The following is a 20,290-nucleotide window of genomic DNA, read 5'->3' on the forward strand; positions in this document are numbered from 1 at the left end:
AGAGAGAGTGTGTGTCTGTGTGTTGCTTGTTTATTAGTCACATTTTGTGATATCATTATATTAGTGACTCGTATGCAGCACACCTCCCAACAACATGCAGTGACCAAAAAGCTGTTTTTTCATTTTTGAAAAATCTCCATAAATTAAATTTGCCTAATTTTTGTCCAATAAACCAATTTCATTTTGCAGAATACATTTATCTTATTAGAACTAACTCACCTTAAAGCTTGATAATAAAACCCTTGCAGCAGAGTAGATCAAAACAAAGATTAATGTGCTGTTCGCCTTTCTAGCCCTGCTGTCATGTCATCTGTTATTCTAGACAAGAGCTTCGTGGTAATGTGGTTAGACCTCACAACAATGCTTAATCACAACAAACCACATTAGACCAAAGGTAATTGTGTTTGTTTGGTATATGCGTAGGCCTATCTGTTTCACCACTGCCAATGAAATAGGGGGTGGAGAAGAAGAGTGGGGATTTTTACTTTGGAGCAGGGAGGGGACCACAACTGAAATAGTCTTGTTTACTTCCAATGTCTGGCTCCACCTTATCGAGTTACAAAGCCGCTGCTGCTGCTGCTAGTCAGATTGGCCTCTGATTGATCTGAGCTCTGATGGCAAGAGGCAGCATGACTGACAGACTGACTAGGATCTCAGACGGGAGCTTGGTAATGCATGTCATGTTATTTTCCCGGAGACAACTGAGGTTTATCATCCAGAAGAGTAAACAACAGACCTGATTTTATCGCTTTGCCACCTGCATTATGGTAAACTGGACATTTTCCATATCAGTCAGGACATCAAAGGGCAGTAAATGTCACATTTGAATTTTAAAGGCTCTGCATTTCATAAGACAGGGTGTCAAAGTTTAAAAAACTCGAACTTTTATTGTCCAGCTTGCAACCAAGCAACTTAAAAAGTGAAAAATAAGAATTTCACAGAGTGAGCATTTGCAACTTCAACAAGTATTTGCGTTTAGACCCTCAGTCTTACTAACATGGGTCTATAGTTCTACTGACTCTTCAAATCTGTTGAATACAACAATTAGGCACCTCATACAATTATCCCACACAAGTATTTAAATATCATTTCCGTCGCTAGTACTTTACAATAGCATAGAATTACTATACATTTTATACTAAAGGTGCTGAAAATGATTCAGTCCAAATGCATCCCAAACAGCATCAGTTATCATAATAGTTCTTTTTGCTGACAGAGGGTTTGGCCAAAGCAGATACATGCAGGTCTAGGACCCAGATGACCACACAGCAGATCACATGGGGTAGAACTGTGAGGCAGCCTCAGACGACTGAATCTCCACCTGAGCCATCTTGAACTGGGTGCACTGCAGCCATTTGCGCAAGGCAAAAGGAGGGGCTCCAGATGTCTGGCCCTGCAGATTCTGGTGGTTCACCCTGTTCTGAATGGCCTGCAGACGCAGCTGCAGCCCAGCTGAGAGATGCTGACAAAGGAAAAAAAGGGAGATGACAATGTTTTAGCCTACAATTATTTGGCTTTTGCTATTTATTCACAACAGTATCGGCAGAAAATTTACCTTAAGGTTTGACTGAATCATCGGTAGCCACATCGGAATTAGCTAAATGGAATAAAAAAGATAGTTAAGTTAGGTTAACCTCTTTGTTAAGGTTATTTTTGTGTTATTATTAACAAAAAAAGTCTTTCAAACCTTGACAAAGATGGTGGAGTTGCACTCTTGCAGGGCCTCCATCAAACTAATAACATGAAGACACACCATCTCTACCATCTAAAGAAGAAATCAAGTAAAAAAAAAGTCAAACTTCTCTAACCCACACTAGTCAGATTTGATTAACCTCTGCTTGAAAAACAAAATGCAGAGCACATACCACTTTATTGTGTGCCATGAGCTGCAGGATGCTGGGTGTAACCCGACTCCAAAACTCTAGGCCAGTGAGGATGGCGATTGAAGAAAACTCTGTCTGGTTCTGGTTCTGCAGGGATGGAGCAGCAGCTGCCTGCTCGCAGTAGATTGTCCACAGCTGTGCGAACATGAAGGCGTGGAACAGAGAGCACATGTGCAGCACCGATGTCTGGCAATGCAAATCAAGACCAAAACAGAAAAGGTGTGAGTGAGATGATTGTGGAGCGTTACACATTTTAGGTGGGATCATTAGAGGGTATTTTTTCTGCCAGACCTTGGACTGTTCTGGGAAGCCAATGAGGATGACAATAAGATGATCTGCGATGTGGGAGCCAGCATCTAGAGGGATGGGCATGCAGGAGGTGGAGCCCTGGTGTAGGGAACAGTGTGTCAGGGAGCCCAAAAGAAGCCAGGACAGCTGACGGATGTGGGACACACACTCAATGAATTCTTTTGGCCTGCAGGAAAAAAAAAAAAGACAAACAAATCAGCCTACAAATATACTCAGCAACACTATTGTTATATGTGTTATATCAAATTTAATTTTCTTTAAGTAGCGCAAAACCACATTGAATTGTACAGTCTGTACAACAGTGACCGCCTCTGTCCTTAGACCCTCAAATCGTAAAAAAAACAGGCAAAACCTGGAAGTGGAAATATCCCTTTTACAGGAGGGACAATGGTTTCAGAAATATACAAAAATATTTCTGCATTCGCTAAATCTTAAAGGGTCAATTCAACCAAATTATTTCAAAAAACACATTTTCTCAAATACACAATAAACTCTTTTCTATATGGACTACATCTTTTTTTGCACTTCTTCCTGTTTTCATCTATGTATTGTTTAAATGCTGTAAACATCACCAATTATTACTAGCCCCATAGTTTTGTCATTTTTACCCTTGTTGCATGGTGGATGGTGGATGATAAAGCCAGGGAAGATATCGAACCACAGCTTTGTTATCACGGTGATTTCCTTTACTGATCTCCATGGCAGCAACTTGTGCCAAACCCACTTTCAGGTTCCCACCAAAAGTGTCCTCATGCAGTGGCTGACAACAAGCCTTCATATGGCTCTGTGAAATAGATTTAGAACAAAAATATGCCGAGTTTGAAACTCACACCGGGTTTCAAAAAAGCTTTGAAAAACATATGACAAGATACTATGTATATTGTGACACTCACATAAAGAACAGGACTTACTTTAAGTTTGGTTAGCGTGTGCATATCTGCAATGAAGTCCAAGAGCTCACTTATGTATTGCCTCATGCATTCCATTGCTGCTGTTGTGCACTGATGAGAACAAAAGCGTATCCTTTAGGAGCAATCACACTGGGGTCTGTGTTTATTTCCTGCTGTTTTACGAGGTTGCTTTTATTAAGATCCATACATAAAGCCTTACCCCCGGCAGTGTTGAGATCATGTGCTTTTGGATGATGGTGGATTCTGCTAGCCGAGTACCGATATCTGCACAAACAAACTGACAAATACCACAATGTAGTCTTCAGGACAGCATTTATCATAAAATAATGTATAGCAGTAGTACAAAGTATTTGACTTATGGAGATGTAAACATATAAAAGAAAGTATTTTACCTGGACCAGCAGTAACAAGTTTGTGTCTGGCAGAGAAGACTTGAACTTGAGAGCCTGGAGAAGCTCTAACACCACAATGCGAGACATGTAGAACTTATCTCTCTCCTGTGTGTGAAGGGATAGAGAGTGGAGTAAATGTACTGATGCAGCAAGGCTGCCTTTTTCTATTATCACTCTCCCTTGCTCACGCTGCGAGGGGAGCATAAACTCTGTTGCCTGAATAGAGGGGGAAGGACATGCAGAGTTAGGAAGGCAGGGAGACAGAGAATGGTAAAGCAGAGGAGAAGATTTAGGCCAGTCCAGATCTCTCCTCCCAGAGTCCCAAGCAGCTCAGTTGAGGCTGTCAGGCTGCCTTCTCCCTCCCTGAGGACAGACTGCTCTCTTTGTTCATCTCTTCCACACAAAGCCCAGCTGCCTGTTTACAAACCACACTGTCATCTTCTGGCTCCCACTTCCCTCTCTCTTTTGCTATGCAGTCATGTTTTCTCATGTTAGGCGCTTGCACGTTCACCTCCACTCCCACTGAAGGCACAACTGCTCCTAGAGCTTCTCCCGACATTTTTCACTGAGTCGCTTTTTAATGTGCATACCTGTATGCGCCCCTCTCATAATTAAAAGTTAATGGAGCATGTCCGTTTGGTAAATAGCTAATCATAGACTGTTCTTAAGCTAGAGGCTCCAGTCGCATTTTACATATACTGGAGTGCGACTGTGACAAATGGTGAATGGTGTGACAAACTTCAGTAGGTCTTGAAATCTGACTTTGTGTCCTTGAAAGCTGACCTTCAATGACTACACAAATGGATAAAAAATCCCTGTGCTTCCCAGAAGGCTCACCTGCCATAAAACAGCTGCACAGAATGGGCTCCAAAACCAATTGCTCATAGTGCCTCTTGGTTTTGAAAAGCGGATATTATACGGTAAGAAATTAAAGGGGGTGTAGAAAATCAATACTGCAGGAGACATAAAGCATGGAGCGTTGACAGTGGTGGAGGACTGAAGATCCATCTGCCCGAACAGTGCAGACAGCCCTGGCTCCATCTCTGTCTGAGACAGCCACTCAGAAACACACCATACATCCTCAGCTTTAGCACACCAACTAATCATGTTAATCAATACTGGCTGATTGCCTATTTAATCATCTGTGACACAAGGACGCATTTCTGGCTGACTTGAGCATCAGGGAAGTAGGTGTAGCACCATAAAAGTCATAAGTGAGCGGCCAGCAAAGAGCAGATAGACATTTTAACACTGCAGATTAGTTTGAAAGCTTTAACTCTTTCAAAATGATATAAATACTGGATGTCAAAACGTTTTATGTCTATATGAAACTCTTTCAAGCATTGAGCTATAGCGCAAACACACAAACGTACCTTATTGAAGGCTTTGTAACACAGTCCACATAGTTCTACGAGGTAGGAGAGACTAAATATGCCATACTGGATTACAAAACTCAGCAGCTTGGAGAAGGGCTCCAGGAGGCTCTGAAGAATGGGGGAAGAGGAGGAAACGTTAAATATAATGGGCTAAGATTTGGACAAATTATTCAGTAAAACTCTTTGGTGAGTTTACCCGAGTAGCATTTGTAGTTGGGATTTTCAGGAGACAAATGATAATCCTCAAGCTGGAATCCATGGGGCACTAATGAAACACAAATTGAAAAAACAGAAGAAGATGAATGTCTGGGTATGTTTTAAGGGTAAAAGTTGAACAATATTGCAAGGTGCATTTCAATAACCATACACTTGCCGTTTGAAATTGGTCTGTAGTGATAAATTGTTAGAGTAAACTGACCTCTGAGGTCAAAAGCATCAAATCAATTACAATTTTAAGACTCTGTCCTATTGAACCTGACAAGGGCACTGCTAGATGCTTTTTCCTTGAGCCATAATCACATCAAACCATATCAGACCATGGCTAAATGAATGGAAGAGTCAATATCTACCTTCAGAGGAAGCACAGAGGGCAGCTTTGTAAGGAAAGTCTGGAACTGGTTGCAGATGGTTGGCCACAGGTTGCTAGGAGAATCCATGGGGAGAGCCTCCATGAAGGTGGCAATGTTGTCCAGACAGTGCAGCATTGTGCCCCCTGCTGGTAAATTCTTCTTGTTGTTCAGGCCCTGGACGTCACAGAGGTATAAACCATGACAGGCTTATATAAAGAATTTCTAAGATAAGTTAATTTGCACTTAACTGATCATTTTTTCCTCATCTTTCATTGTGCTCATTATAACTTTAGCTGTTTTGGGACACTGAAGCACAAATGCTTGCTTAGATGGACAATTTATAGATTTTTGTTTATTTGTTAGTGTCGTTTATTTGCTTTACATTTGTAATAAACTGGTACAGTGGGGGCAGTGGCAGAATAAGCCAGGATTCAATTGCCTGGATGATATGATGTTTTAGATACACTTGTGTTTTTTATTCAGCTGAATGTATGGAAGCTAAAGATTTTTACAAGAGCTCCTCCTGCTGGTTAAATGATGTAACACAAATGCATTTTTAAAAAAGTCCCACCTCTAGCAGCATATTGAGTGCGGCAACAGAACTCAGCTCATTGAAATCTATCAGCGAAGATGCAAGTGTTCGCAGGAAACTTCCATCTGCAAAAGAAGACAGATAAATAATAAGAAAGATAGAAGTTAAACACAATGCATGACAGTATTTCCAGTAAGAAGTTACTATCTTTATTAAAGAAACAATAAATTACAATAAATAATACAATATATTACAATAGATATTGTAAAGAAAAGAAGTAAAATGTGTATCCAATATCACAAGAGAAATGAGCAGCTGAAACATGCTGTAAGTCCATTTAAAAATAGTGCTGGTACATTTCATTACTATTGAGTGGTTTGAGCAGACCTTTGATGTTACTCTGGAAAAGCTGGGGCAAGATGCCATTAGGAGCCAGCTGGTGAAACATACAGCGCAGGAACTGCTTGGCTACACCTGCTACATTCCCTGGGATCAACATACTGCAAAACATCAGAGGAAGAATGTTTGTGTTGGACAGGCAGTCACCATTCACAGCTCTTATTAAACTCATCTGTAAGCACAGTGAATATGTGAGCTCACGGCTGTGACTGCTTTGAAGTCTCATACCTCTCAGCTTGTCCAGAAAAATTGGCACTAGATGCCAACCTGAAAGAAGTTAAAGCAGTGAATTAGGACGCAGGGATGAATTATGCATGAGTTCTAAGCGCGAGTTATGAAACTTCATTTAACGGTGAAGTGCTGTGTGGATCTAAATGGCAGGAACGGCTGCTGGAGAGGCTGTACCTGCCCACAGACTGCATGATGTCGAGAAGCATGGGAGCTGCCAGATCGGGGCTGAGGTGGATGAACATGGAAAGAACAACCACTGCAAGGCTGAGTGTCTCCTCGTCATATTCCTCCAGCACAGCCGCGCAGTCCCGACATCTGTAACATCACACAAAATGACATTACACGGCTTTAAGCATTAAAATCATTTGTTTCAAAACAACTAGCTGATGGTTGATTGGTTCACCTGTCAGACATTGTGGTAGGCTGCTCATCAATGAACTCTTCAGGTGCAGGAACAAACATGCTGACTGTGCTTGGTGCAGAGAGTAGACTAGTTTTTGTAGGACCTACAAAGGATAAATGTTACCAATAAAATAAAAGCTTTTAATAAAGTTATTAAATGCTGCATGAGACTGATGAGGAAACAGAGTTTTGGATTAGTAAATTTATTTACATTAGTCAGACAAACATTTAGGCTTCTTGGCTTCCAAGACAACATATTTGGTAACGCTTTTCTTTATTAAATGATTTGATCTTCATTAATCAAATATTATAGGTTTAGTCCAAGTAGTAAAAATTAATTTAATTCAAATATGTATTTAAAACGATGTATTACAGTACTTTTTCCTTTTTACTGTATCGTATTTGCCTGATTTGATTTCAATAGCCAATAGGTGTGACTTTCCTTAGATGTGTTACTATTCATCTACCACCTTAAGGGTTTATTAGGGAATAAAGGAAAGTCTACAGTGACTGACCTGTTTCCCAGGTGCTGATATTGTGTGGTGCGCTGGATTGATGCTCTAGCTGTCTCTTCATTAGCTGGCTCATAGTCAGAGTTCCCAGTGAGCCGCGCTTCACTTGACGGTACTGAGCTAAAGATGGGAAGAAAGGAAACAACACTGCTCAACTCAGTTCAGCTGTATTTAGTTTTATTTGTATTATTTCACAAGGACAAAACACAGATTCAAGCATTTAGCTGAGTCTTCTTAATCACTGAGCAATACTAAAGTGAAATCAATTAGATTCATAAATCAATGAATATTTCCTTTGGGAATGTTGTCGGTTTTATGAATAAGATGTCAATCGTGATGATGAGAAACTTCATATTTCCAGCTTGCATTTAAAGTAAAAAACTTACATTGCAATAAGACGCATACAATTACTATATTATTCCATACACAAACGAATAAAGAAAACATAAAATTAAAGATTTTTTTATGACAATCATCAGCAAGTTTTATCAAAGTTTGGTTGAGATATTATGTAAAATATTATTTGGATCCTACTTGATACTGAAGAGCGGTGGCTTGTTTCAGGCATAGCAGCTTCAAGTGTTGGGGCTGAGGCAGATTCACGTGGCTTTTCCAGTGACAAAACTTTGTGATCTGCAAAGATCATGTTGAATGTTTAGCAGGGCATTGGCAGTATAGTTATCCAATCCTGATCAGCAGTTATGTTGCACGTGGATAGAAAACACACCAGAGGGCAACACAAGGCTGGTGTGATCAGGTGTGGAAAGAGCTGAGGGACACTCACATGCTTTAAGTGTATTTTTATCACCAAATCCAAAGGGATTTTACAGTATAACCTATAGTAAGGCTAAGAATAATATCTACTTTACAGCTGACGATAATTTTATCCAAGATGTTCAAACAGCCCTACATTGATCTGGCATACCATATGTAAATACAAAACAATAGTTTTCAAATTTTTTAACTCAAAGTCCGCACAAAGGCTTGTCAAAGTTATATTAGTGAGCTTAAAATAAAATACAAATTCTGGTAATGTAGCATAAGTGTAGGTTGATGAATTTGAAAAGAGCTGACATACCACAAGTCATTTCATATTGTATGGAAATTAATGAAAACTAGTTGACACCTGACACCACAGAAAAAATTATTTCTAAACGACACTGTAATCCAATTAATAATTATTATATATTAGAAGAGCTTTGGATAAGGACGTGTAGTAAATTTGGAAATAAACAGACAATGAGAGCAATGCATTGGTAAATGACCGCAGTTAAAATGTGTTTATGTTTCGTACCCACTTACCAGTTTCTGCAGTCTGGTCCCCACCCAGCTTGTCGAATGTGTTGAATGAGATGTCCAAGTATTCTCTCTGGATTGCGCTGACAGCTATCTTCCTCTGCTTCCGCTGTCGGGGAACAATCTGAATTTTAAACTCTGCCTCGTCATTGTCGTCTGTATTCTCAGGTTTGGGGTCACTGTCTGCGTCATCGCCCATGTCGTCATCCTCTTCATCATCACCATCTTCTTCTTCATCGTTACTGTTGCTCTTGCTTTTCTCCGGTAATGAAAGAGCCTCAGCTTTGTCTTCTGGGATGTTTAAGAAAATGGTCCTTCCAGAAGGACTTGTCCCAGGCCCTGTCCCAGTTTTCACCTCTTCGGGAGTCATTGACATGTCATCTAATGAGGTGTCAGGGACACGCGGGGTCTTCCTCAGTAGGTCTCTCTTCTGCTTCAGGGTCATGGGGCTTTCATGGCAGACATTTTCCTGCCGGTCAGGAAGGTCCAGCGAGGTGCTGGGAGTCACTATGTTTGGCTTCTTTTCTTCTCCTACCAAAAGGTCAGGGATGGTCTTGTCACTGGCACAGTCCTCTACACTTACCTGAACCACTGGAGACAGTCTTAGGGTGTTACTGCTGGCAGGAGAAGCGACCTTTGGACTGCCATTAAGTCTGGAGCTTATGATAGTGTTAGGGTCATATTCCTCATCGCTCTCCACAATCCTCAAAGGAGGTAATGGTTCAAACACTAAGGAGTCGCTATCAGACATGGAGAGTAAGGAGTGTTTTTCTGGAATGGATGTGCAATCAGAGGAGAGATCGATAAGATCTTGGTCGTCCTTCTCCTGAATTGATCCCGCAAGGGAGCTCTGGTCCATCTTGTCCTCAAAGGTCTCCATGCAGCTTAGACGGACCTCTGGAATGACAGGCTTGGAGATGTCAGACTGGCCACCTCGAGAGCCTCGTCGGTCCACAGGATCACCGCCCTCCACCCGAACTGAAGAGCCATCTGAGGACCCTTTGCCATGATGTCTGCTGTGGGATGTGGCCGAGGACGGGGGAAGGATCACAGGGGCTGCCTGCAAGTCACAGCGATCAATGCAGGATTTCCGTCTGTGTTCATCGAGATTGAAGAGGATGGAGTCTGTGTTAGAAATATCCAGAGACTTCTGCTTGTGCATGGCCTGCAGCCGCTTCTTTCGGGTGCTTTCCTCCCTCACGCAGTGCAGAATGCTGTCCTGAAGGACACTGGATTCACGGTACTCTGACAGCTCAATTTCACCTGATACACCGAAGAAAAATAAGAATTTATCCTAGTGCAACCACAAAAATATGTTGGGCTGTGAAAAATTCAATCAATTTTCTCTAAAACCCCACTTGACTCTAGGAAACCTGTGCTTCTTACTTTTCTTGGCATTCAGCTCTACTGGCTGGTACTTCACAGATTTGCTGCCACCAATCCTCTTGAGGCGGGCAAAGAAGGTCTGTGACTCCTTGTTAGCAGCACCGGTCGGCGTGTCGTGAACATCTGACTCATCGAATACGCTGTCCTCTTCTAAAATGGAGAAAAACATCGACAAAGAACATCAGTGCTAAATTTTGTAAAAAAATAGTGAAACCGGATAGGGGGAAATCCCAGAGCCTGAGATTACTGTGAAAGTCCACCCCATCATGCCGTAAGAACACACAATTGGTATACTGTATGTAATAATGTAATAATAATAAACACTGCATGTGTTGTAGACATATGCTGTTAAGATAAAAAAAAAACTTTTTATGGTGTTTGTCACCTTTTTCCTTCTCACTGTAGCGGCTCACGTTGGAGTTATCACTGTAGAGGGGTCCGGCTGTGGCATGGGGACGGCAGCTGTGATACTGGGCATTCAGGGTGTTGATGGTAATGTGGATCAGATGGAGGACCACTTTACTGCCATCCATGTCTCTATATGGGTACTGTGGTTCAAGGAAAATGTTATATCTTTATGTCGTATAATGTATCTTGCTGTAATTCAAAGGCTAGACAAGATGTGCACAAAATATGTAAGGGCTCTTTATTGATGACAAAACTCGTGTGGGTGACCGAATGAGTAATAACAAATTTGATGAACTCCCACCCTCACCTAGTGGTACCATAAGTACCTTATAGAGAATAACTAGCAGGGCTTTAAGCCACATCTGTCTGATGTGTGGCTTCAGGGCCCAAAGAGAGCACCGAGGTGGTTGTTGGAAATAGTGTCTCAGCTGAGGACATGTGCAGTACTTCAACACCTGGACCACCAGAGGGAGCAGCTGCTTCCCCAAACTAATGTTGTAGTCCATCACCTGGAAGAAACAACATATAAATCGATAAGTGTGCATGTTATTCAGGTTTATTCCTCACATTCAGTTCTACTCAGCAGCAATACCAGTGAAGCATAAAGCAAGAACCGAAAATATCAAACTGATAATAAATTTATTTATCAGTCACTTGTGCAATGCCAGCGATGAAGGCGTTGAAGCAGGTGGAGGTGCGCATCTTCTGAGGTGCAATCATGAAGCAGCCCTCCTGTTGGTCGTAGCCCAGCAGCACATACAGGTGACGCTTAACAGTGTTGAAAGCTTTGGCACTGCCGATGTCGGCTTCGGCGCTGCTTTGGTCTTTGGACATAAATTTCATGAGCACCATGATCAGCTGGTGTACCGTCTGGTGATCTATGCCGGCGTCCTCAGGAAGCAGGTCTCTGATGATGCTGTCGTCCTCTGGAGAGGGGGTCTGGCCTACAAGAGGGGCTGAAGCGTCAGGGTTAAAGTGCGGGAGGAAACGTGCTGCAGACAGGGCAGAAAGTGGGGAGAGGGAAGGGTGCAGGAGCAGGAGGGAGGATAACAACACAGACGTGGAGGGAGTCAACTCATCCTCTCTGTCAGGAGAGGTGGCTATAACATCAGACATACAGCAATGCAACATATTCATGGGACATGAACGGGGAAAACGCACTAAAATTGAACTGCTAGTTTTTAGCAACACTGTTTTTTTTCTTCTCTTTGTCAGAATTAGTTAAAAACTGAAGGCAGGATGAAAAAACAATGACCGTTGCTTTCCCATTTTTCATTTCCGATTTCCACATTAAAGCTTTACTGATAGAAAAACCTACCATTTTACCTCCAAAGTGATATGGTTATGAATATATTAGTGCATGTTTCAGTTTAGGTTGTTATTTACCTGGCAGGACTTTCTCTATCATATCTCCCAGTGTCGGGGCAGAGTGCTCTTGCCTCGTAAGCCTTAGAGCTATAAACCACATATGAAGAACACAATTTAGGAGAATGCACAAGGAAGGTAGCACAGGACACATGTCTGAGCTTTGCCACCATCCAGGACATGGGCACAGTCAAAAACACACACAAACCACAATAAACGGTTAGCTTATTCTCTAAAATCTTATCAAGACTGATGTTTCTCAAACTAATCACGAATATCCAACGACTAGATGATATCTGAAGGCTACAACTCATAGAAACTCAGACAGCATTCTGTGCACAGCCAAATATAAAATGTATGAGGTTCCTCATTTATTAAACAAAGTTGTATTTGGACACTTAAGTGAAATGAACGTTGGGAACACACAAGTGAGGAGAGAAACATTAGGAAAGGGGCCAGACTTTGGTCAAACAGTATTTGCAGATAGAAAAGCATTTGGAAATAAAAAATATGCCATCATCATTGTATAAAATACTGGTTGTTCTCATCATAGATATGGCCATTAAAGTGATACAGCCTTGGATTTTCTGTGTAATATCATGTTGGCTATCTGATATGCAAACACTGTCTGACCCCAGAGTGAGTCAAATTGTCACGGAGTCAGATACTCACGAAGACGGTTGCTCAGTGACTCAGGGAGTGAAAAAGCCCGTTTAGACACTGTCTGTCCCTTTACACTGTCACGCAGGGAACGTACGCTCTTCTGCCGATTCCTGGCAAAACGAGCTCGTCGTATCTTCCACATCGCTGCATCGCTGAGGTTGGCTACATTGGTTCTTACAGCTGTGATGGCTGTTCGAAAAAGCACTATTAGGTTGTGATGTTTCTGTTACAACAAATTTGTCAAGATACACACAGTGACGGTAAAGCAGATGTATAAGAATCTAAAAGTAGACAGCAGAAACATACTAGTTGGGAAAGGGAATTCCTTGTTGCAGTCCAGGTGTAACTGAGCCTCCAGAGATAATGTTTCAAAACGGTTTACAAAAAACTCCCAGCTGAGTGCAGGAACGTCTTTCTTTAGGAAGTGCAACAGCAGGAGTTTGCTGAGAATGACTGGTCGATCCCTCACCACAGTGTCAAACTGGAAATCCATGCACAGGCATAACCCCTACATAAACAAAACGTACATACACATAAATACACAGCAGAACCCCCCCACCCCATTTTATGGGGGGGAGGGGGGTTAAAACACTGCAAACATTTGATGGTTCTCACTTTTCAAATCTGTTATTTGCGGCTAGTTATCAGATAAAACAGGGTCTATAATCTATAATTTAACAGAGTCAAAACTAGCAAAATTACATCAAGGGAGAGATTTCATGTAAAACGTACTAAACATATTAATTTTGTAAATGTTAAGGTAGTTCATGTCTCTCTGCACCACAACAAGTTATAAAATGTGACAAACAGTCTTTAGCACCCTGAGCTGCATGCCTGTTTTTCAACGCATCACCTGCAGAGCCGGCCTCTTGATGGTGTCCAGCAGGAGTCTGGCCCGGGTGGCCACAGCCGGGTTGACATCTTCCACAGACGCCAGGAAGCAGCAGAAAGCATGGGCCAGGGAATATTTCAGCAGGTGGTTTTTTGTCACTGCACCAATATCCAGGAACCGACACAACACTGCTACCTTCTCAACTGGGAGTTTTCACAAGAATGTAGAGCGAAAGGGAATCATTGTCAGCAACAGAAAGAGCAAGCAGTACTAATACTAAGCAATAACTAAGAGACAACTGAGCTTCCAGATGGATGGCTATAATTACCATAAAATCATAAAGAGACCTGGCTATAAGGTCAGAGATGAAGGAAATTTAATATACACAGCTAGTACCTATGTCAACGTAATTTTCATTTGAAAATCCAAAAACTTCCAATCCAATTTATCATTAAAATTATAATTTATGAAGTCAGATACACAAGAAATCTCATGTGTTTATTCTTCTTTCACATGATATTTAAAGGTTTAAATCTAAAAGCAGGTGCTTTATTCTAAAATCCATGAGCTCTCACCCAGGATGAGCTGATGAATAGAGTCTAATGTTGGCCACTAAGTGTCAGTATAGGACTAAAGAGAGAGCAGCAGCCTCTTGACTTCATTGAGAAATAATACTTTCTATTTGATTTACACTTACAATTACAGAATTGTCTAAATCTTAATATCTAAATACTACTACCAAACACATATAACAACATCATTATTTGTATGGTGTTGTTTATAAACCATCACCATTTCAACCTGTCATCATGACATCCTTTGACATAAAATAACTGAAATCATTCTTTTTCTAATATTTTAATTATACAAAAATGTAATAACTTATCGAGCTTTAAGAAATATTAACTGGGATACCAACAGTTAGTTTGCCCTCTTCTTTCCACATATACATCAAATCAGAGGATTTCATCCTTGAGTCATCTGACTCAAGGTCATACAGCACCTCTCTTCCAATCACAAGGCAGGAAAAATCATTTCAATCCTACAGTTTTTCTCTGCCGCCTTTTTGAGCCAAAGAGTAACCATGGCAATAAAAAGGGGGAGAGGTGGGTAGGCAGTGGTTTAGGAATCATATTATATAAGCAGAGTGGGTATCACACAGTAATGTTTTATTCATGCAACTTTGTTGGTCAACCACCTCAATAAAACTAAAAGTAAAATCTGTACAATGATGACTGTGACGTGGTCTTTATGCTGTAGCTGTATATGTGGCTAAAGGCTACAATGTAATGTACCTTGTTCAGCAGAAAATGTCAGCAGCTGCATCTCAGATACACCACATTTGTACTTTCATACATCACAGTAAGTCATTTAGCTACTGTATCTCTCACCTGCTTCAAATCGTATTTTCCAGTCTTTGTTGTTGAAGTTTGTGTTGATGAGGTTCCAGAAAATGTCGGCCCCATGGGATAAAGAGAGAGCATGAAGGAGCTGAGGGACAGCCAGATGGGCTAACTGGCAAAACTCAGACTTCAACATGGACCACAGACTGAAACACAAACAAATAGCTGCCCCTGAGTTGGCTAATACAACAACTGCCAAAAAATATTAGATACATTTATGTCATTATCACCCACCACGGGATGAGCATCTTCTCCTGGATATAGGCCAGGAACTGGGGATGATCCTTACGTGCAATGTACAAACACTCTCCTTGCAGACACAGGATCTTCAGACAGTTGAGCATGTTGAACAGGATGTCAGGCTCCTCGAACTTTGACATTTCCTGAATATTGATATATGATTTTTGATTCACAGCGTGCCATACGTACACTCAAAGAAATTAAAAGAAATATTCATGAATGCCACTGGTCTACTTGTGCCTCTGTGTTCATCTTCAGCTATTCAGAACAAGTACCTGCAGAATGGTGTATATAAGCTTCAAGGAGACAGGCAGCTGCTGGTAGGAGAACTTCTTATCAGAGTTGTTCTTCATCGCTGCAAGGAACAACAGTCTAGGGTTACAAGGAATTCAGCTTTCAAGTTATTCTGGACACAGAGTTGAAACACATTTTACATAAAAATTGCCTCAAAATATGCAGATACAATGATGAGTCTGAAACTGATGTGATGTCTGTACAATAAAATAAAGTTGAAAATAGCATCTAGACAGCTGAGAATAAAGGAAATGGAGCGACAGGTATTATAATTGTTGTATGGCTTCAAAAAATGTGATGGCAAGGACAGATCTAAATTTCTTTTTAATCTAGACTGAAGTACGCTCAAATGTAAAACTCTGCCTTTGAGAGAAAAAAGTGCCCGCTGTGTTTTTTCACTGTAGGAGATATCATGCTCAACTTCATATATTCTGAATTCAGCTAATTTGAACTGTCACATTTATGGATTCCTATCCCCAGTATTTATTTGAACTGATACACACGTGCGTTATCGGGAGAGTGGTTACTTGGGTTGTCAGTGTTTGTGCCACTTGGGTTGTCTCCTTCCTCACTTTCATTCTCCACCCCGAAGCAGAAACCTGGTTGAGGCATGAGCAAGGTTTCCTCCAAATTATCTGTGGGCTCCTGCAGAGGAAATCGTTATGCAGTGAAATTATCCAGATCTAGATGATCTGTTAGTGCCAATTACCTTTATTCAGATATTGGCATGTATTATGAGCATGGTTTATGCTTTATGTGATCAATAACAACATTAGCTCAGTCAGGCACACTGCGGTGTTTTTGGCACTGTGGTATGAGACAGGATAACTGCATGGCATTCATTTCAAAGACACACTTGTGCATGAAAATGTATGATGTATGTCTCACCACCAGACGTATCTCTTCCCGGGGGGTCAGCCTCTCCAGGAGCTCACAGCCCAGCTGGTAGCACAAGATGCTGGATTGGCACAGACTGCACTCTAGGGCCTTCTCATCCTTCTGACAGGTATGTGAGCCCCCCCATGGGGCCTGGAAGACGTTGTTGATAATGCCTACGATATCCTTCCCCAGGCTGCTGTCTAGACCCAGCATCACACCATCATCCTGGAGCTCCATCTGGGACAGCAGGGGAGACGACCGTAAAAACACGGGAACAAAAAGTAGAGCACAACGCACAAATCTCAAGATCCCACCTGTGGGCACTGTTGTCACTGCATTCTGTGTGATACTCTCAATGAATGACCAAACAAAAGAATTGGCTTTAAAGTGCGTTGCAAATTGTCTGAATATCATAATTAATACATCCTTGGCATATTTAGCTGAGCATGTGTTGTATTTTGTTCCTCGCATTCTAATTGCTAGACCCGAAATAAATAGTTCTAAGAGAAAAATATCAGCATTTTTCATGAGAAAAACCCTTTGAAAAACAAATTACGTTAAAAAATATTTCGCCATTTTTATCAAGTTGCCACAGTAATGTCACCTGCTTAAGGATGAGGTCAAACATGAGGATGAAGCAGCCAAGATTCATGTCATCATCATCACAATCAAGATCCAGGGCGCAGTGGCCAGTAGCGTGACCCAGGTTTTTAAAGGGGCTGCAGCGTAGGGGGCTGCGGAATGGGCTCCTGAAGGGGCTGGGGAAAGGGCTGAGGGTGTTGTGTTGCCCACGGCGTCCTGGGTCAGATACCACACTCACCTGCAGGCGAAGCACACATGACTATATAAAAGAAAATCTTGTTAAGGTTTCACTTCAAATTTAAATCTCAAATGTCTTCATTACTGCCAGTGATTATAACTACTCATCACAAAGTTGCCAAATTTCAACGATAAATCTACATTATAGTCAAGTTCAATTTAGCCTTTTAAGAGATGAATTGTTTGGAATATTGGCATATTACTTACACAACAACTACACTGCAGTGAAAACAAAGATCTGGTCTGTCATTGTTTTAGTTGCGGGGAGTGTTTTTGGCACTGCAGTTCTCCTTACCCTTCGAGTTCCAGTGTTGCCAGTCAGATCTGAGACACGTGCCTTTCTCTGATTGGCCAGCTCCTTCAGTGAGTTCACTCCATCTGAGAACATCCCAATGAGCAGCTGAAGAGGAACCACAATGTCCAGTTCTGACAACACCTACGTCAAAATGAAACACACACTGTGTCAATTTGTTGGTTGTATTTTCTTCATTTTCTTCACTTTGTCTGGTTTGAATGTGACCTATTTACAAAATGCAGATAAACGCAATCTCTGGATCACATAAAACTTGTATTGATCCATGGATACAGGGCAACAGGCTGTGAGTTCATATGGGATGAAAAGCAAAATCCTTCCCACTTCTCTTAGTCTCATTCTGTGACCCAGATCCGTTTTCAGCGGGGCCCTTGCCCAGAGTCTCACACTCTGTGACAACCTGTTCAATTCACACTCGCTGTTGACAGAACTCCAGGATGGGAAGTGAGGACAAGACAGTGTGTGTGTGTGTGTGTGTATCTGTTTCTCTTTGTGTGGATGCATGCTTACATGTAGCCACAGCAAAGCCTGCTCTTGTACAGATGCTGGGTAGCCAGAGAATCTGCAGCTTATGAAGCCAAACATTTCCTCCATGGAGAAAGGCAGGGGGCACAGCTCAATATCAAACATCTTGCTGTAGGGAGAAAGCAACAATGTTTATGTAGATGGAGTTATGCAGACAAGCAAGAGCAAAAAATAATCTGCAGATTCTGTTACAAAACAATTCTTTTAATATTTTTAAATAATGCAGGATAAAACTTTGTTGTTCTTACACTCTATCTGTTCTATTTCTACTTTGAAGATATCTGTGTGGTTTTAATAATACCTACATCACTTTCCAGAATGATGCATAGGTGGAAGGACACAATAGCAACATGGCAATGTGAGGTTTTGAAAGTGCAAGTCCAGATTACAACAGCACACGTGTTTCACCTGAAGTTAAGTTGGTTTGGGGAGGAATTAGTTTGAAATTGGTCAAAAATAGACTTATTTAGGTTTGATGTAATGTATGACACTGCAGCCAGAAGTTTCTTAATTTAAACATCTCATTACTTATTTTTCAAAATGTCAAACTACCATGTTTACTTAGCTTTTCCCTGATGATACACTTACTATTTGAAAAGACTCTTGACCACAAAGCATCCAACTCTTTAGCCTGAGGTCAATGTTAGATTTTTTAGCCAAAAGCTACTACTACTCTCATTTCGGCTTATCCCGTGATATCCCGTGCATCGCTGGGGGAGGGGGAATGGGCTGTTAGGGGTTCAGGGTCTTGCCCAGGGACACTTCGACATATAGCCAGGGCCGGGGATCGAACCACTCACCCTGTGGTCCATAAGCAACTGCCTTTACCAACTGAGCTATAGCCGCCCCCCTCCAACTGAGCTATAGCCGCCAAAAGCTACTATCATGTATTATAGACCACTGAGGCTGAAATGTTCAAAGTTAAACTTTAGTAGCTTGGTTAGCTACCAAATCTCAGTAATTTGGAAAAGAACTTGCATTCAATTTATATTTTCCAAGAGAATCTTCATTTATAGTCTATTAAAGTACATATATGTTATCAGACTCTATTGTAGCACTGCTAAAAATGTTTATTATATTGTGCAATTAAATACAAACATCAACCTGTAAAAAAACTGGCTCAGAAATGTAAACACGGGTCCATCTTTTAATAAGTGGAAGAGTAAAATAAATACAGTAAAAAGATTATGTGCAATAATACTAATTATAATTACTAAGAAAAAAATGCAAACTGACTGCACCGTAGGAAGGTGGATGTACCTGAGTACTTCGCGAAACTCTTTGAGCTGGTGGTCGGGCACTTCAGTACGGATGGCCTCCAGCCATTCAGGCATAAAGCACTCCCACAGTGGCTGACTGATAACATTATAAGGTATCAGACACAGGATGCGGTTCAGGCCCTCCTTCAGCTGAGTCACCGTGCTACATGATTTGTCCCAGTAACCTCCCACCTGGGAAAACGTTAACACAGACGGGTTTAGTCTAAATTATTTTAACAACCTTCTGCCCAAAATGAAATGATGAATTAATTTGATGTCATTTCTAAATAGCTGTTGCGTGATGCCTCATAGTCCACAGACATGTAACTAAATATGCTTTATTGGCCTAGGTCTTGACCTTACCCTGGCAAATTCAGCGGGTTTAGGCAGCAGACACATAACCATCACATCAAAGCGCACTTCACACACTGTCTTCAGCCACTTGGTGACGAACTGAGGCTTGAGCTTCTCTACCAGGCTTCCAACCTCATCATCCATCATGTAGGCGGTGGAGTGAAACCACTGAAAGACCATGCTCACAAGACGAGCCAGACTCTCTGTGGGTGTGTTCTCATTAGGAGTACACAGGCTCACCTGCAGATGTGAATGAAGGTTGGAGAAGCAAGCAAAGCAGTCACGTAAGCATTAAGTACACAGAGAGATGTTTACGTGCCATGTACTGTGCACACATCCCCCTGCTCTGTTATTGACAGACACAGCAACAGCTTGTGATTACACACCAGGAACCAGATCCCAAACTGACTGAGGAGGCGCTGGTCATGCTGGTCATCCTCCTTGTTATCGAACTCAATGTTGTCCAGAGAATGGTGGGAGGCGGACAGGCCCATCTGACGACGCCTGTTCAGCTCAAACTCACGTTGTTCTGCATGAATTTCTGCCTCTTTGAGAAGGCTGGATGGATCAGGAGACAATACACATAAAAGAGACATATTGACAAGGGAAAGAGCAGGAGAGGAACAGAAATACAACAGAAGATGACACTCTATACACGTTAATATTCTATTTTCAAGTCTATATGTTTGTATAAAAACGTGTTTCGCAGCATTACAGGCATATGACCTGTAGTTGTGG

The 20,290-nt window shown here is 41.5% G+C and overlaps 1 protein-coding gene across 15 annotated transcripts in view; it reads right to left on the minus strand.

Moving 5' to 3' along the window:
- Positions 1 to 861: 861 nt before the first annotated feature.
- Positions 862 to 20,290, minus strand: part of LOC137100961 (protein unc-79 homolog) — a 30,549-nt gene continuing 11,120 nt past the window's right edge. For 3 of the 15 annotated variants that reach the window (XM_067478703.1, XM_067478691.1, XM_067478690.1), the window contains exons 13-51: positions 19,939 to 20,110; positions 19,562 to 19,792; positions 19,200 to 19,390; positions 17,925 to 18,048; positions 17,397 to 17,537; positions 16,887 to 17,123; positions 16,292 to 16,519; positions 15,907 to 16,048; positions 15,385 to 15,464; positions 15,104 to 15,252; positions 14,858 to 15,015; positions 13,488 to 13,669; positions 12,941 to 13,142; positions 12,644 to 12,823; positions 11,993 to 12,061; positions 11,261 to 11,598; positions 10,933 to 11,115; positions 10,584 to 10,746; positions 10,199 to 10,348; positions 8,819 to 10,075; positions 8,051 to 8,149; positions 7,520 to 7,636; positions 7,006 to 7,108; positions 6,777 to 6,917; positions 6,573 to 6,638; positions 6,360 to 6,472; positions 6,012 to 6,097; positions 5,441 to 5,614; positions 5,068 to 5,136; positions 4,869 to 4,979; positions 3,496 to 3,600; positions 3,303 to 3,380; positions 3,104 to 3,193; positions 2,801 to 2,976; positions 2,175 to 2,358; positions 1,866 to 2,069; positions 1,688 to 1,765; positions 1,556 to 1,597; positions 862 to 1,462 (exon numbers count right to left, since the gene is read on the minus strand). In XM_067478703.1, the coding sequence (XP_067334804.1) occupies positions 1,274 to 1,462; positions 1,556 to 1,597; positions 1,688 to 1,765; positions 1,866 to 2,069; positions 2,175 to 2,358; positions 2,801 to 2,976; positions 3,104 to 3,193; positions 3,303 to 3,380; positions 3,496 to 3,600; positions 4,869 to 4,979; positions 5,068 to 5,136; positions 5,441 to 5,614; positions 6,012 to 6,097; positions 6,360 to 6,472; positions 6,573 to 6,638; positions 6,777 to 6,917; positions 7,006 to 7,108; positions 7,520 to 7,636; positions 8,051 to 8,149; positions 8,819 to 10,075; positions 10,199 to 10,348; positions 10,584 to 10,746; positions 10,933 to 11,115; positions 11,261 to 11,598; positions 11,993 to 12,061; positions 12,644 to 12,823; positions 12,941 to 13,142; positions 13,488 to 13,669; positions 14,858 to 15,015; positions 15,104 to 15,252; positions 15,385 to 15,464; positions 15,907 to 16,048; positions 16,292 to 16,519; positions 16,887 to 17,123; positions 17,397 to 17,537; positions 17,925 to 18,048; positions 19,200 to 19,390; positions 19,562 to 19,792; positions 19,939 to 20,110 (6,802 nt within the window). In that variant the 3' untranslated portion in view covers positions 862 to 1,273. The remainder of the gene's footprint in view (positions 1,463 to 1,555; positions 1,598 to 1,687; positions 1,766 to 1,865; positions 2,070 to 2,174; positions 2,359 to 2,800; positions 2,977 to 3,103; positions 3,194 to 3,302; positions 3,381 to 3,495; positions 3,601 to 4,868; positions 4,980 to 5,067; positions 5,137 to 5,440; positions 5,615 to 6,011; positions 6,098 to 6,359; positions 6,473 to 6,572; positions 6,639 to 6,776; positions 6,918 to 7,005; positions 7,109 to 7,519; positions 7,637 to 8,050; positions 8,150 to 8,818; positions 10,076 to 10,198; positions 10,349 to 10,583; positions 10,747 to 10,932; positions 11,116 to 11,260; positions 11,599 to 11,992; positions 12,062 to 12,643; positions 12,824 to 12,940; positions 13,143 to 13,487; positions 13,670 to 14,857; positions 15,016 to 15,103; positions 15,253 to 15,384; positions 15,465 to 15,906; positions 16,049 to 16,291; positions 16,520 to 16,886; positions 17,124 to 17,396; positions 17,538 to 17,924; positions 18,049 to 19,199; positions 19,391 to 19,561; positions 19,793 to 19,938; positions 20,111 to 20,290) is intronic. The other 12 variants (XM_067478693.1, XM_067478697.1, XM_067478695.1 and 9 more) reach the window with 12 other exon arrangements.

This window comes from Channa argus, chromosome 16, assembly GCF_033026475.1.
Source record: "Channa argus isolate prfri chromosome 16, Channa argus male v1.0, whole genome shotgun sequence".
Taxonomy (NCBI): domain Eukaryota; kingdom Metazoa; phylum Chordata; class Actinopteri; order Anabantiformes; family Channidae; genus Channa; species Channa argus.